This window comes from Pogonomyrmex barbatus, unplaced genomic scaffold, assembly GCF_055798465.1.
Source record: "Pogonomyrmex barbatus isolate J1 unplaced genomic scaffold, ASM5579846v1 scaffold3, whole genome shotgun sequence".
NCBI lineage: Eukaryota > Metazoa > Arthropoda > Insecta > Hymenoptera > Formicidae > Pogonomyrmex > Pogonomyrmex barbatus.
This window is the reverse complement of record NW_028297127.1, coordinates 6,666,948-6,682,486: the sequence shown is the minus strand read 5'-3', so window position 1 is coordinate 6,682,486 and position 15,539 is coordinate 6,666,948. Positions and strand designations below refer to the sequence as shown.

Below are 15,539 nucleotides of genomic sequence, written 5' to 3'. Positions count from 1 at the left end.
ATACGTCGTATTATATCAACAATACTCGATAAGACTCGGTACTTGTCTTAATTATAACAGCAAGACTTCGAGCACCCCGCACGTCCGCGTTATCAGTTTCATTATGCCGAGGGTGATTGAGCACGATGAAACGTTCGCGTCGTAAAAATTTATTACAGTTTGATAAGCGGTAAGAGCTCGGTGCAAGGCGAAGGAAAGTGCAATTTTCTGACAATGCTCCGTAACAATGTGCTCGACCAAATTTACGGTAATTTAGCGCCGCGCGAGACAACGAGAATTCATAAATTAGCGCCCGAGTCACATTTATGCATTCGTGTACATGTGATAATTTACTTCGACTTGGAAAGCCAGTAGAAAGCTGCCTGTTATAATAATTCTTATTACAGAAATAACGACAAATTCGACTAAAACTTTGCTTTTTTTCTCGCGCATTCTACTTATAATACAATCCGCAGCATTTATTATTAAATCTTTATATTTATTTGCATAATCGAGATCTTTAACTACAAATGCCAATGTAATATGAATTTTATACGAAATTATGAATCTTTAATGAGGCCAGCAACATTTTTATATAACTTTCATGACGATAAGCTTTTTGTAATTAAATCAAAGCCACATAAATTTCGTAAGCAATTTCACCTAAGTTTCTCACTCAAGATCAAATAATTCGAATTGCTAGAACTTCAAATTAATATGATATACGCGTAAAGAAAAAAGAAAAAAGAAAAAATGTATTTTTTTATTTCTAATACATATTGTATTTCCAATGTTCTTTATCATCCAAACTGTCCGAATTTTAAACATAAATTGAAACCATTTGAAACCAATCACTGCCTAAATTTGAAATATTTGAACTACTCGAATTATTCGAATTTAAGTTTTTCTTTTTGACTTTGAACATATCGAATATACAACTTGTTTGAACTTTTTATCTAAACTCTATGTTTTAAAAATGATAAAGTAATCTGTTTCCAATATAGATTTCAATCTTGGCTTCATTTATTTTTTATTTTTTCTAATTCTTAAAATTAAAATGAGAAAAAAAAATGAGAAGTAAATTAAACCGAGATTAAAGTCAGTCTAGACTAATCGAAATGGAGATAGGAGTCATTAATCTGTTTTTTTTTTCACAAAATTGTGTAATGAATTGATATTACAAAAATTTGTAGTTTGTATGAAAGCTTTTAAATTAATCATTAATTTAATGTTTATAATTTTGAAATGTTAATTGATTTCATGTATATTCTCCGTTAATTATTTTAGACTCTGAATTTCGCAGGCATATTCTTTATGACATTTATATATTAATTTATACAGATTATGAATTGATTATTATTAAATAATGCTCTTTTATTACAAATTTATTCGCATGCCTCCCCACAAAATATACTTTACTTATATAAGATAAATCTGACAGATACGTGCGTATGGCCATTCCCGTGTTTATCCAACATTTATCTTTTTCCGACGACCCTTTCCGATAATGGCGCAGCCACGGGACTTGTCATAAAAGCCGTCATTGTGCTTTTCCCCAATCCTCTATTTCTCATTTTTCTCTACCCTCTTGTCATATCGTGGAAAAGGAGATCGATATCGCGTCTGGATGTGTACTTGCTTGGTACAAACTGCCACTACAAATCTCACTTTGTAAACAATCGAAAAGACCACAAGGGCCACATCTTATCGTGAAAACGATTACAAGACATTTCAAGTAACAATGACAAAGTTCACAATCAAGTTCAATACACTGAGAATACAGAACGATGCACACCTCGTTAAAAATTTTTTTTTTAGTTTAATATTTCCAATTTTTTATTATTCGTATAATATACATTTGCATAATTATATTTTTATTTAATTTGTATTTATTATAAGAATAACCACACAGAAAAAAATAACCTTGGCACTTAAACCAAGACTTAAATTTTTCCGAGACTAAGATGAACTTAGCCTGAGGTTAACACATAATTTCGCCCTCTTTACACTTTGACAGTTATAAAAAAATTTGCATAATCCCTTTATTATCAATTCAAATTAAGTAACTTCCTAATCGAAAGTTGGCTGCATTATTCAAGGAAACTGCCTAAGTTTTTGCAGTTTAGCATTCTCTATTTCTTTTTCAAATCTGTATTTCTTAAGTTTCCGCGTTAAGGAACTAAACCTCATTGGCGGATTTTACGCGTTCTTTCTTTTTCTTTCCGTCGTGGCTCCGTCATCGAAAGTATCATCGAGAGCGATCGATGACGCGTCGAAAGGATAATCAAAGAGCACTCGGCCAGCCGTGACTCACACTTGTCCACGTTGTCTTTTGAATGCCTGGATGGCTGGGTTTATCCTCGTCGAGGTGTTTGCGAACGACGGGTCGGAGTCACGATGCGTAACTTCGCCTCGTAACGGTAGTTTGCCGAGTGCGACTCGCAACTTACGCGTTGTTCGCGCCTCGTGGAAAGTGCGGCGCGCACACACATACCGGTTTCATTTTCATTTACCGCCTCGTAACTTGTTTCTACAGAAACGCTGCACCGCGACGCCGTTTCCCGTCGCGTATATATGTCATCTGCAATCCTATTTATCTCACTTTTCAAAAGTGACATGTTTACCGCTCGCTATTGCAATAGCGAAACTGTCTCGCCTGTAACTGTCGTCTTGATCTACCGCTCGCACGTATATAGAAAGTTTTCATAAATATTATCTAATACAACTCTTACATTTATTTCTTTTATTTTGCGGTTTTTCTTTATTTAATGAACTTGCAAATTCAAGTGGATTAACTTGATATTAATTTTAACACCGTAATCCGTATTGGAATAAGAAATGTCTTCTATCTCCGTAACACACAAATAGGTGCCTACAATTAATTCTATTTATTTCGTTTTTCAAAACTGTGACATGTTGATACCTCGCAACAGGACACTTACATTTATAATTATCGTTTTGATGTATGTTTACACATGTAGAAAGTTTTCATAAATATTTTCTAAATTTTGGTTGCATTTCTTTAAGGATACAAATTAAAGCGGATTAAATTAATAATTAATAATTAATTTTAATACATTTTAATTTATATGTTGGAATAAGAAATGCTTTCTATTTCCACAAAAAATATATATCGACTTATAATTAATCCTATTTGTTTCATTTTTCAAAGTGACATGTTTACGATTCGCTATTGCAATACAAAACTGTCTTACTTAAAACTATAACTGTTTTTGATCTACGCTTACACACACACACACACACACACACACACACACACACACAGCAGCAGAAAACTTCATAAATATCTAATACAATTATATCTAATACAATTTTACGTTCGCATTTCTTTCTTTAACGAAGATGCGAAATTAAAGCGAAATTAAATTAATATTAACTTTAATACTTTAATCCACAGGCTGGAATAAGAAATACTTCCGTGATAAATATACGTCTGCTTATAATTAATTGGAAGTTTCCTTGGTCTTCAGCGAACGATGCGGGCGCAGCGAATAACGCGTGAGAAATTTGAGGCGGACGACGAGCGCACGAATCTGCATGATAAAACGTTTGCGAGATTCCTCGGCTTCTCTTTCGCATTCGCAACGTCGACGTCGGCGGTTTCGCGGTAAGCGTCGCGCCGCTCGTGATGATCCGCGCGGCGATATCGTTCGCATTCCACGGGGTGCACGTCACTCGCCGGGCCGCCGCCTCGTCGGGGAGTAGTATTCTGAAAAATTGCAGAAAACTTGCACACGCAAAACTGTACGATCGCTTATACGATCGCCCGATAGTCATGACGTAATAAAATGCACGGTCAAAGATCAATAAATATCGCTGGCGTGTCGTTCGTTTCGATATCTTTGTGTCTCAGGAATAAAAATTAAGAGCTGGAAAAGAAAGCTTAATATCGCATATAATTATTTTCGATTATTATTAAAATATAAATACGATTCTATTTTATATAGCCAATATATTATATTACGTCATCGTAAATTTTCTTTATCTTCGCGATTAATAATAATCGCACGAAGATTCCGGTATGCTTTTAATTTGCTCGATGAGCTCGAGAAGCTGACAGTCTTCACATCACTTTACAGTGTCGCTCTCGATTTCACGCGTTGATCATGAAAGTAATCTTGACACTAATTCGCACATTATCAATTAATCACGCCGCGCCACACTTTTTGTAGCGACCTGACTTACTTACGATATCAGTAGAGCGAAGAAGAAGTGTCTCCGACGTTGCTCTCGCTCGCTCCTTACGGACTCTACGAAGTGTCACACGCCTACCATGAATTGTACAAATTTATATTACTACTTACATCCAATCGTGATTACGAAACATTCTGCGAAGTAGTACGATTACGTTTTAGTTTGAAAATAATTCTTTCGGATTATATGTTATCCCTTTTTTTTTTTTATTTTAATGTTTTACGATTTTACATCTTATACATAACTTCCTCGCATTTAGATCAGTCATAACTGTGAGTGAATTAAATCTATCTATAATTTTCTTTTCTATATCGATATAATTATGATTATATATTTTCGATGAAGTATCATCCATAATAATTCGGATTTCCAGAAAGGGAAATCATCTTTCCTGACAGATTATCTCAGATGATCTAACAATATCGTGCAAAAGATAAGAGTTTTGTAAAAAAAACCATTGGAATTGCCATATTATTTTTTGCCCTGCATATATGCATTGGTATATTCGCGTGCGAGACAGTTGGTTGAATTGCACACTGCTAATTTCGTTAATTGCCGCGACGAACTCCGCGTATACATGCTATCACATGCTGATAGCGATACGTGGTAATTATGACATGTACATGATGCGAGCGTGCATGAGAACAGACATCGAGCACTCGAATTTACGTTTCCCGTTTGTTCTGAGAGATTATGGCGAAGTCTTTGATGAATCTGTAAACAGATAATGCAATGAGATAGTAATGAACAAGAGAAATAAGGACATAATTTACATGATCTCGATCCAATGTAATTAGTGTATCCTAAACGTAAACTTTTTTAATGATGAAATCGCAAAGTATATATCGAAGAAATAAAACTTATATGATATTTTGAATAATGTACAAATTTTTAGATTCCGTTATGTATCTGATTTATATAATTCAATATTAAAAACCCGAGTCATCCTGTATTCCGAACATATCGCAAACTTAAAAGTGATGTTGGACAGAGCTTTTGTACAGAGTACAAAGACTGTCGTATATCTTTTTAACTTTTTTTTTTTTTTTTTTTTTTTTTAATGTAAATGATATTTTTGCAGATTCCCAGGATGTTGACCTGGATGCGATCCTCGGTGAATTGTGCGCCTTGGAGCGACGTTGCGACGGCGATATCGCTGCCACTCCCGCGCCGGATTCACAAAGACCAGGACGACCCACCAGCGCAAGAATCAATTCAGGCGACAACACTGACATCAAAAATGAAGGAGGTACGTGCTTGAGCGCGATAAATTTTTCTGCGATATATTAGTTCCATTTATAATAGCAGAGCAGAGTGATTTATGATTGAAATTATATATAGCGATCTACATATTACGTATGATATATAATGAAGCATAAAAGAGATATAAAATATTATTTTAAATATAATTTGAAAGATATAAAATATCTTTAAATACAAGGATGCAGATATCACTCGACTAAGCCAGAACCTTCAATACCTCTAATGATGTCTTTTTATCTTTAAATTTATAGATAAAAGATATTATTAGGCACTAGGAAGATTCTGTCAAGACTAGATTTTATTCCTGTGTTTGATCATATTCTTGATCTTTACTGATTTATTAAAAATATTTATTTTTATATTGTAAGAGATGCCGAATGAATCTGACGCACTCGTATTAACAATAAAGCTTTATTCGATAATTGTTACATGGACAACAATGTTCGTTGCACAGTCGACATTTGTTAACACTTAGGGGTTGGAGTAGCTGATTGTCCTGTGTCGATGCATCCGACAACTGGAGTATCACCCAAGTCGGTGCTTATATTCACGCACCCGCGACAATTGCCTAAAGACTTTGGGTCGTGGTTCTCGGCATGCACACCACAATGAGAATAAGATTGTGTATCGCAAAACGATCTGTAGTTCGATCTGTAGAATCGTCGTGAATCGACTGACTGATGATTTCTCTGACAAACAAGAATTGCGGATAAACGACACGTGTTCAACTCCGGATGAAACCGAGCTTGAGATAACAGGCGCCGCGCGCGTTGGTCGGCCAATCTTCGGCTAAATAAAAGTCGCGGATTTCTTCCGTACGCGGGCGTACAACGTTCTTTGAAACGTCACCGAAACACGAATAATAATAATGCGTAATTCTCGCGCATGTGTCGTCGTCGCGTGTGCGTGTGCGTGTCGCAGCCGAACCCGTGAATATTATATATTTTTTTACGTCGTGCACGACTTTCGCTTGTATGTTAAAACAGTCTTTATTGATTGATTATTAAAATCTTTTTTATTTTTTTTTTATATGTTGGATCTTGTTGTAGGTATTCGGACTGATAGTCCCGATAACGACAGTGCGTTCTCGGACACGGTGTCTATGCTATCCAGCGAAAGTTCGGCAAGTAGCAGCGGTTCCGGACACAAGCCACCTCAGACCGCCATGCACACAGCTCCTCAACAACAACCGCATCAGCTTGTCGGTGAGTCTTCGTTTCGTTGCTTTACAACATGTAAGATTATTGATTAACTCATTCATTTAATTCGCGATCGATTAAGTTTTTTTTTTCTTTTTTTTTTTTTTTGGTTCTTGCAAAACTTTCATTCGTTTCGCACCGTTTCGTAACATTTGAAATGCTTCAGCGGCAACTATCGCATTTTTATAATATTATCTGTGTTTATGTTCATACCAGATGTGCGATGTGCAGTGCGAGTAGATATGTTTATGATTATCTTTACAGATGCGGCGAGCAGAGCAAAGGCAGAGAAAATCCGTCTGGCGTTGGAGAAGATGCGCGAGGCGAGCGTGCAGAAGCTCTTCATCAAGGCGTTTACGTTGGACGGCAGCGGTAAAAGCCTCCTGGTCGACGAAGGGATGAGTGTCGCGCATGTGTGTAGATTGCTCGCTGACAAAAATCATGTACCGATGGATCCGAAGTGGGCCGTGGTCGAACACCTGCCCGATCTCTTCATGGGTGAGTCTATTATCTCTTATTTGCTGACTGCTAATTGTTAAGCCGGTGACGCAATGATTGTTCCTCCGAGGGGCAATATTTATTCATAACATTAATTTTAATGCTGGTATACCCATTTTGAATCGATATTTATTAATGCTTGATGTTCCTTTTAAATATTATATTTTATTAAAAATAATATTTATTAAATGTGTACTGTGTGTTATAATATATTATAAAATTTTTAAAATAATATTAATATAAATAATATTAAAATAATATTATATGATTTTATGTATTGCGATGTCGTTATATTCGTAAGTAAAATTTATGTCTATTTTTTCTCTCTTCGCGTCATTGGTACTTTTTAAAATTTATATTTAGTTACATGCTTTAAGAGACGATTTTATCATGTTATCACAATGCTGGCTTAGCTTAGAATGAATAATGAACGAGGATTAATTGAATTTTCAGAAAGGGTTTACGAGGACCACGAGTTGTTGGTAGAGAATCTTTTACTGTGGACTAGGGACTCTAAAAACAAACTACTCTTCGTCGAAAGACCAGATAAGACACAGTTATTCCTCACGCCCGAGCGATTCCTTCTCGGACCGACAGATCGCGGCGGTGGCGAATACGATGATCACTCGAGAAATATCCTACTGGAGGAATTCTTCTCGAGCAGTAACGTCAGTGTGCCTGAGGTAAGCGGAAGGACGTCATGTTTACTCGTTGCGTCTTGGCAATCGAATCTTGGCAACGAATTCGCTGACATACATGCCGTTTCTCTTCTGCATCGATTACCATTCGCTTCCAGGTCGAGGGTCCTTTGTACTTGAAATCAGACAGTAAAAAGGGCTGGAAGAGGTATCACTTCATTTTACGAGCTTCTGGTCTTTATTACTGGCCGAAGGAAAAAGCGCGCACTGCTCGAGATCTCGTCTGTCTGGCGACCTTTGATGTTAATCAGGTTTGTCATATATATATATATATATGCTTTATTTTATTTTTCGCAATACATAATTTTATAATAGTTTATAATAGTTATATTTTATATTTATTATATCTGTTATTTTACTTTAAGATTATAATGATTATATATCTTCTTTTTTAATTATCTTCGATAAAATCTATCAACGATTGACTTTTATAAAAAATATTATTACAAATGTGTTAATCAGGTTTACTACGGCGTTGGCTGGCGGAAGAAATACAAGGCGCCCACTGACTTCTGCTTTGCCGTAAAGCATCCGCGGTTGCAGCAGCCCAAATCAACTAAGTATATCAAGTTCCTCTGCGCGGAGGATAACGCATCTTTGGAGCGATGGATGGTTGGCATCCGCGTGGCGAAGTATGGCAGGCAGCTGATGGAGAACTATCGGACGCTCATGGACGAGTTGGCGCAGGAAGATTTAGATTTGTTGGCACATGCCAGGTCGTGTTCGGTCAGCTCTATCGCCGCGCCGCCGAATCAGACCCAGTATAATACGACGAATGACAATGCCAGACAGTTTGCAGAGAATGTGAGGCACAGCAATGAAACGACGGTCCCCACGACGAGGCAATACGACGGTCAAAGACAGAGTTACAATCCGGAACAACGACAGAGCTACAACAATGACGGCAGATTGAGTAGAGCGAGCAGCTCCAGTTCTAGTGGATGTTTGTCCGATGGGGCACCAAGTAGTTGTGAGGTGAATATAATTAAACGCTATTTAATCATTGTAATAACGATGAATCCATTAAAAAACATTGTTATTACGTGCTGCTTTGCAATTACCGGATACACTTATTTAATTCTCGCATTTTAATTGTTATTGTTGATTGTTGATAGGTGGCCTTCGAGTGTGGTGAGTTCCCAACCGGCACGATAAAACGGAAGCCATCTATGAATCCAAAGTTGCCTCTCACGTCGATTACGAGGCAACTGAAAGAGGTCGGCGAAACTGTCCGAGACGAACCAGACTCTTGTCCAAGCCCCACGAGTTCAGGATCTGGCACGCTAACTAGAAGGCACAGTCGTCGGCGAAGTGGCACCGATTCCGACGGATCTGGAACTTTGAAGAGACATCATAGATCTGGAAACGCGACGCCCGTTAGTCCGGTACCTCCCGGTACGCCGGTAAGAGAAAGGGCGAGCCCAATGGGATATAATAGATCGGAGAGCCAAGAATCGAAAACGCCGATGAGTCCGATACCAGCATGCATGGTAATTTATATTAACATGAAATTTAATACAAATACAAATAAAGGTTCTTAAGATTTATTTGATATAAAACAAATTTATTTCGCAGATGGATTCGATCACCTCACTGCCACCACCACCATCACCATCAAGAGTGACCGAAGAAGTTGAATCCGATAGTGAACCACTTCCACCGCCACCTCCCGAAATGTTCCGATCGAATCTCTCGTTGGATTCTCTGCCACCGCCGCCAGCGCCCGGCGAACTCCCGATTTGCAATACGCCAGAACTTACGGGTTCCTCATTGAGTCTCGCGTCTCTGCCACCACCACCCAGCCCGCTTGTCGGTGAAACTGGAACGATACGCCGCGCCAGACCCAAACAGTCTACCCCTACGAACTCTGTGACTCCAGAGAACACTCCCACGCATACTCCCAGCGCTAGATTGCAATCCAATCAAATGTACACGAATAGTGTCGTGATGAACAACAATTCGGTCCAGAATTACAATTCGAACACATCTCCGAACGCTCATAACGCGAATACTACCGCCAATTCCTTACCTTCTCCGCACAGTTCCTATCCAGGATCGACAGCGAGCACGCCAACCTACACTCCGAACTCGCCTAATTTCGTGTCACCACCGCCCTTCGTGCCGCCGCCAGCTTATGGCACCCAACCGCAACATACCAATTCCCAGAGTCTCGGAAGACAAAACTCTAAAGTCGAGTCGATATATCAGACCAGTCAACATAACACAATTCATTCAATCCAACCGATTAGGGCGAATCCGAACATGGATACCGTCCGGCGCAGCGCTATGAAACAAGGAAGCGGTCATTACGCGGCGCCACCTTATTTGGCCGAGTTGAAGGCCGCCTCCAGTCCGCAACCGCAACGCCGAGTGACCATCCAGGAACCACCGACGTCGCCCAAGTCGAAGACCGGAACCGGTAAAAAGATCTCATTTAATCTGCCTCCCCAACAGGAACCCGGCAGTCCCGCGTTGCCGCAACGGAAGCCGACGCCACCTAGAAGATCCGACAGTACTAGACTCACATCACCGAAGAAATTAGCGGCGTCTGATCAAGCACCACCGGGTGATTTCCTTAAGGATCTCCAGAGAGTGATGAGGAAAAAATGGCAGGTTGCGCAAAAGTGCAAATTAGATTCAACGACGACGCCACACGAAGTACTTGGTTTTCGGGATCCGCCGTCCGCCATAGCCGACTACAGGGAGACCAATGTATCCAACTGGGTCCAGGAACACTATGGTACGGACAATCTATACGAAAATGTATACGCAACGGATCCCCACGGACCGGTCGAGTATGCATCTAGCCCAGCCCGACAGTCAACAGTGAGATTCGCCGATGAGAATCGCAGCATAAACAACATCGTAAACGCGATTGCTGGTAAGAGACGGCCGCCGCCACCACCGCCCAAGAGGGCCGAAACCACGCATCTCACCACCACTAGAGCGATGCACTGACAATAGCAGATAATCCAGCCCCATCCCGAGAGGCGATGGTATTGCTGCCTCTGCGGCTGGTGGAAGGAGTGAGAACAGATGTAAGGAACGATTGCTTTGTCGACGCATCATCATTGTTCAGAAATGATTGGTATATCGAGTCCATATATATCCATCGCTCCAATTTGCTATCCGGAAGATCGTCAATGGAAAAAAAGAAATGCTTCTTTAGTAAAAAATAGGTTGTATAGTTTTGTTCGCATTTCGTTGTCAGATTCTACTTGGAAATCCGCGTTTCGAATGAGAATTTGAGAGAAAAAAATTATTCGTATAAATTAAAAAAAAGAAATCTTCGTCATTTGGTACTGGCGAAGATTTCTTTTCGGATCTTTCAATTTTAGAAAGGACTGGATTGATGAAATTAATCTATATGAATATTAATAAGAATATTAATAAGAAAAAAATTGTTCAAATTTCCAGTAACGAAGTTACGAAAAGATCGAGATGGTCATGACAAATAATCATGAAAAATTATAAATGCAAGAGGATAAATATCGATGAACCGTCCTCACCAGAAGTTTTCCTTGATTCACGATAACGTAACTACGTCTGCAGTTGAACACAAGACGAGCGATAAATGCTCTTTTGAGCTGAGCAACGAATTGAATTGAATTTAAGCCCGTGATAAAGATTTGATAGCGTTACGGTCGGTCAATACAAGGAACACTGCCGCACATACGAAGGATGTGATATAAATCTTAAACACTATTGCTCGCCTGCGATTGCATAAGGAAGGAGAGCTGATGAAAAGCAACGCGACAGAATGCGCGATTTCTAGGCAGGACAGAGAGATGAACCGACGATTTTATGCAGACTCAAAAGTTCTGCTTGTATGCATATTTTATAACCGCTAACTGCCTCGTCTGCGATTTTCTCAAATATAACTTGGATGTGATAAATAATATAAAATAAAAGAATATATGTGTGCAAATGATCTGTTAAAATATTTTCAAGTTTGACTTTAAAAAAATCATTGGTCAGAATAATTACATTCTAGTGTAACTTTTGATAATTTTACGAGTCCGATATATTTAATAATTAGAAAAGCGATTTATTTGGTATTTGCTTCGGAAAAATATCGCTTCAAGAGTATCGTAAGAATATTTTATACGTACTCTAATAATAAAAGTGGAAATGAAAATATAATATACTACATATATTTGGTCTCAAGTTTCTGCTTATTTCTCGAGTTCTCCGAAAAGCTTGATGATTCGGACTGTATCTCCAAAGATTATTATAACAAAGAGAACGCATATTCTATACGTGTAAACTGTAGCGCTCAAAGAAACACCAGGAAAGTCGCCGCGAAGCGAAAAATGATCTCAGCAACTGGAAGTGAATCCCCGCTTGATTTTTTTACAGCGCAAGTGTTTCAACAGTAAAGAAGCTAACTTTATCGGATATCTTCTATGCGATTAGAGCGTCCTTTGCGATCACATCCTTGTGCATAGGTGTATATGTATATAAACTGAGTATGTACGCATGGTTACATTGGTATATCGATTTGGATTGCTATATATGTAGTATCAATCGAAACACGCCTCACGATGTAGACATGATGATGAAATGTACGGTTGTTCCGTACGTTCATCTATTGTATCCAATAAAATCATGCGAGATTAATTCTCGCTTGTCATCAGAGTAAATTGCGCGTTGACGCTTCATGATACGAGGAAACGAGATCTCCATTTTATGCCACTTCTGTTCTTTTCCATAACGGAAGAAAACTGACGACATCATTCTTAGAGTCAAGCGAATCAAACGAGAAGAATGTCGAAATTCATCGAGTCTCCGATGAATCGACTAACTCTGGAGGCTAGATAGATAATAATAAATTTTTTGAATACTTTAAATAAAATCGTCAGATATACTAAATACAAAAAAAAAAAAACACGCGGATGTCCTAACTACTTGTATTTTCTGGACTCATTTAATTCTGGCGATTTAATCTTCTTATTTCAAGTATTCAATTTCTAGAATTAGACAAAGAAAATACGATTGTAACACATCTCCGATCGAAGAGAAAGCAAAATATGCTTCAATCGCGAAGATCGTTGCACTAGCCAATAACGAAGAACAATATTGTGCGTAGCTTCCCGTTTGTGATCACCAATGGAATCTTCAGCAACGACTAGCCGAGCCTTTTTAGGATCACGTAGCTGATGTAATTTGATATCTCGCATTTGCATGACTTACATGTGAAAATTAACGACTCTTTGGATTTACGAAGCATCTATATGGTCGAATTTTTATATACAAAATCGGAAGCCGCTCGAGAAAGCCCGTTCGTGCGATATTCAATCCGTAGAAAGTATTTTGTAAGATCAAATTTTGATATAGAAATATTTCGAAATAATTATATGCGAGTATATGAATAGGAAACTACAGGAATGAATTTTCAAAACATAACAAGTAGTTTATCGACCAGTTTTTGAGCTGACAAACCATTTCTACGTTTTCACACTTTGATATTTCTGACCTAAGAAGATCATATCCATCTTTTTAAAATCTACGCTGCGTGTGTGCGGGATACAAACACAAGTGACTTATCGATCCGCCTTTGATCGACAGGTCACTTTTGATTCGACGACGTTTTCAATTTTAATAAAAAGAATTCACGTCGTGCCTGCGCGCGAGAATTTTTCCAATTTTCTAAAAAAAAAAAAAAAAAATGCCGTGTGTGTCTGTGCGTGAGGATTTTCCAGTTTTATAAAGAATCCGTCGTGTCGTGTTTTAATACGCAACCATACCCCATAATTTTTACGATTTTCACGCCGTGCCTGTGCGCGAAAATTTTTCCAATTTTCAAGAATTTTCAAGATTCGCACGCTCTCGCACCGAGCGTGCTCCCTCGAGCGAGCGCCGAAAGCAAGCACGAATTTGCGTACTGTAATACAATCGAATTACTTAATAATAATAGCTAAAGGCTAAAGTGGAACCGTTGTCGATGTCGATTTAACTATATTCCCGCCTTACGCGCGGTTTAATCAAACTGAACCAATAATATAAATGCATTTTTGAGACTAATATATCGACTTTACAGAGACTAAGCCTGACCTTTTTCATACGAATTTCTAAAATATTCTTCTCACGAGTACGAGTATTAATGTCCTTACGCTTGGAATGCGACTCGCAAAATCTTATTCTTTAATTTAAAAATTCGTCGAGAATGTATACGTTTCATATTAGACAAATTTTATTTTTTTCATTTTGTTTTTTCTTTTTTTTATATAATATATATAATTTTATTTCCATCGTGCTAAAATATATATATATATATATATATATATATGTATATATATATATATACATACATACATGAGATTTGAGATTGATTTGTTTCTATTTGATTTATTAACTTTAAACATAATTTTATTTTCTATTTTGATGTATTTTTGATCTTGTTGTATTGAAACTAATTTTGGCGAATATGCCGCGAGTGCGCCGCGAATTCGCCGAGCTGAACACTCCAGGCAATCTGTGTAGGTAGCTTTAGTATTCGATGTACGCGTGCTGCCCATCGCTTAATTTTCATGGGACGGATGAGTTAATCGACCGTCCATTTCAAGAATAATTTGATTGAAGCTTTCATCGCGTTGAGATTAGTGCAATTGGCAATAGGAATCTGTAGGGAGCGAAGTCGAGGAAGCACACAATGATTATCGATTACTAACAGAAAAGATAACATTTTGATTATTGTATTTGGGACCGTCTTAGAAGATTAATTAATTAATAATGGCAAAATCTGCGAGGTTAAAAATAAGCGAAATAGAGTCTCGTTATTATGGAATTTTTTTGTATTAAAACAATTTTTAAGAGTTTTAGTGGATAATATATTTCTTATGTAATAAGAAATATTTATATAAGGATAACAAGTTTTTTTGAGTCGGTCCTGTCGTACCTTTTTTCGATTGCGTACTCTAAGTTGTTCGTAATACTTCTGTAAATATTGTAATGAATGGAAGAAAAATTGTTGTCGGTGATGTCGCGTGCCGAACATTGATTGCCAACGTGTTTACGTTGAAGAGGAGAAAAGCGAGCCTTTGAAGATTTAGATCAGAATAGATATGATTCTTTCGAAAGTGGGGCTTCACCGCATTCCGTTTGGTTTAATCAATTGTTTCGGCTCGAGATTGTTTCTCGGTCAGTTATCGCGAGGACGAAACACCTCTGACGCTGCGTTCGCATCGCTATCAGATCGATTCGATCTGTAGCTTAACAGTTAGACTTTAGGTATCATATTGCAGGTTGTTTCGGACTACACTTTGTGCAGGTGTGTTTAAAAAATTGTGACAATACTGACATTATTTCGTGACCCGACGCCAGTTGTTTAGGTATATAACGCGTACCGAGCGAACAAAGAAATGCGCAGCAGTTGAAATATTATAGGTATTATATTCATGTTTTTATGTAAATAAATTTTTGGTATATTTCAATAGACGATCATCATTTCTCGTCTCCTTTGTATCGCATCTTCCGTATGATATTTCGCTTGATATATTGAAATGCGATGCGATGTAAACGTAGCACAATTTTTATTTTTATACGTAACTCGAATATCTTATTATTATAATTTTCATAATTTAAAAATTTTATATAAAATTCTCTAAATTCCCAACTATTGATGGTAAATGAAGATTTCGTAGAAAGTTTGTTTATAAGCGCTTTGACACACATTTTAGCAAAATAA

At 37.8% G+C, this 15,539-nt stretch overlaps 1 protein-coding gene across 5 annotated transcripts in view; it reads left to right on the top strand.

The window, feature by feature from the left end:
- Positions 1 to 15,285, top strand: part of LOC105429274 (uncharacterized) — a 124,564-nt gene extending 109,279 nt beyond the window's left edge. For all 5 annotated transcript variants that reach the window (XM_089079855.1, XM_089079853.1, XM_089079854.1 and 2 more), the window contains 8 exons: positions 5,276 to 5,443; positions 6,507 to 6,662; positions 6,921 to 7,154; positions 7,608 to 7,837; positions 7,951 to 8,103; positions 8,315 to 8,827; positions 8,968 to 9,342; positions 9,428 to 15,285. In XM_089079855.1, coding sequence (XP_088935981.1) covers positions 5,276 to 5,443; positions 6,507 to 6,662; positions 6,921 to 7,154; positions 7,608 to 7,837; positions 7,951 to 8,103; positions 8,315 to 8,827; positions 8,968 to 9,342; positions 9,428 to 10,810 — 3,212 coding nt within the window. In that variant the 3' untranslated portion in view covers positions 10,811 to 15,285. The remainder of the gene's footprint in view (positions 1 to 5,275; positions 5,444 to 6,506; positions 6,663 to 6,920; positions 7,155 to 7,607; positions 7,838 to 7,950; positions 8,104 to 8,314; positions 8,828 to 8,967; positions 9,343 to 9,427) is intronic.
- The last annotated feature ends 254 nt before the right edge of the window (positions 15,286 to 15,539 follow it).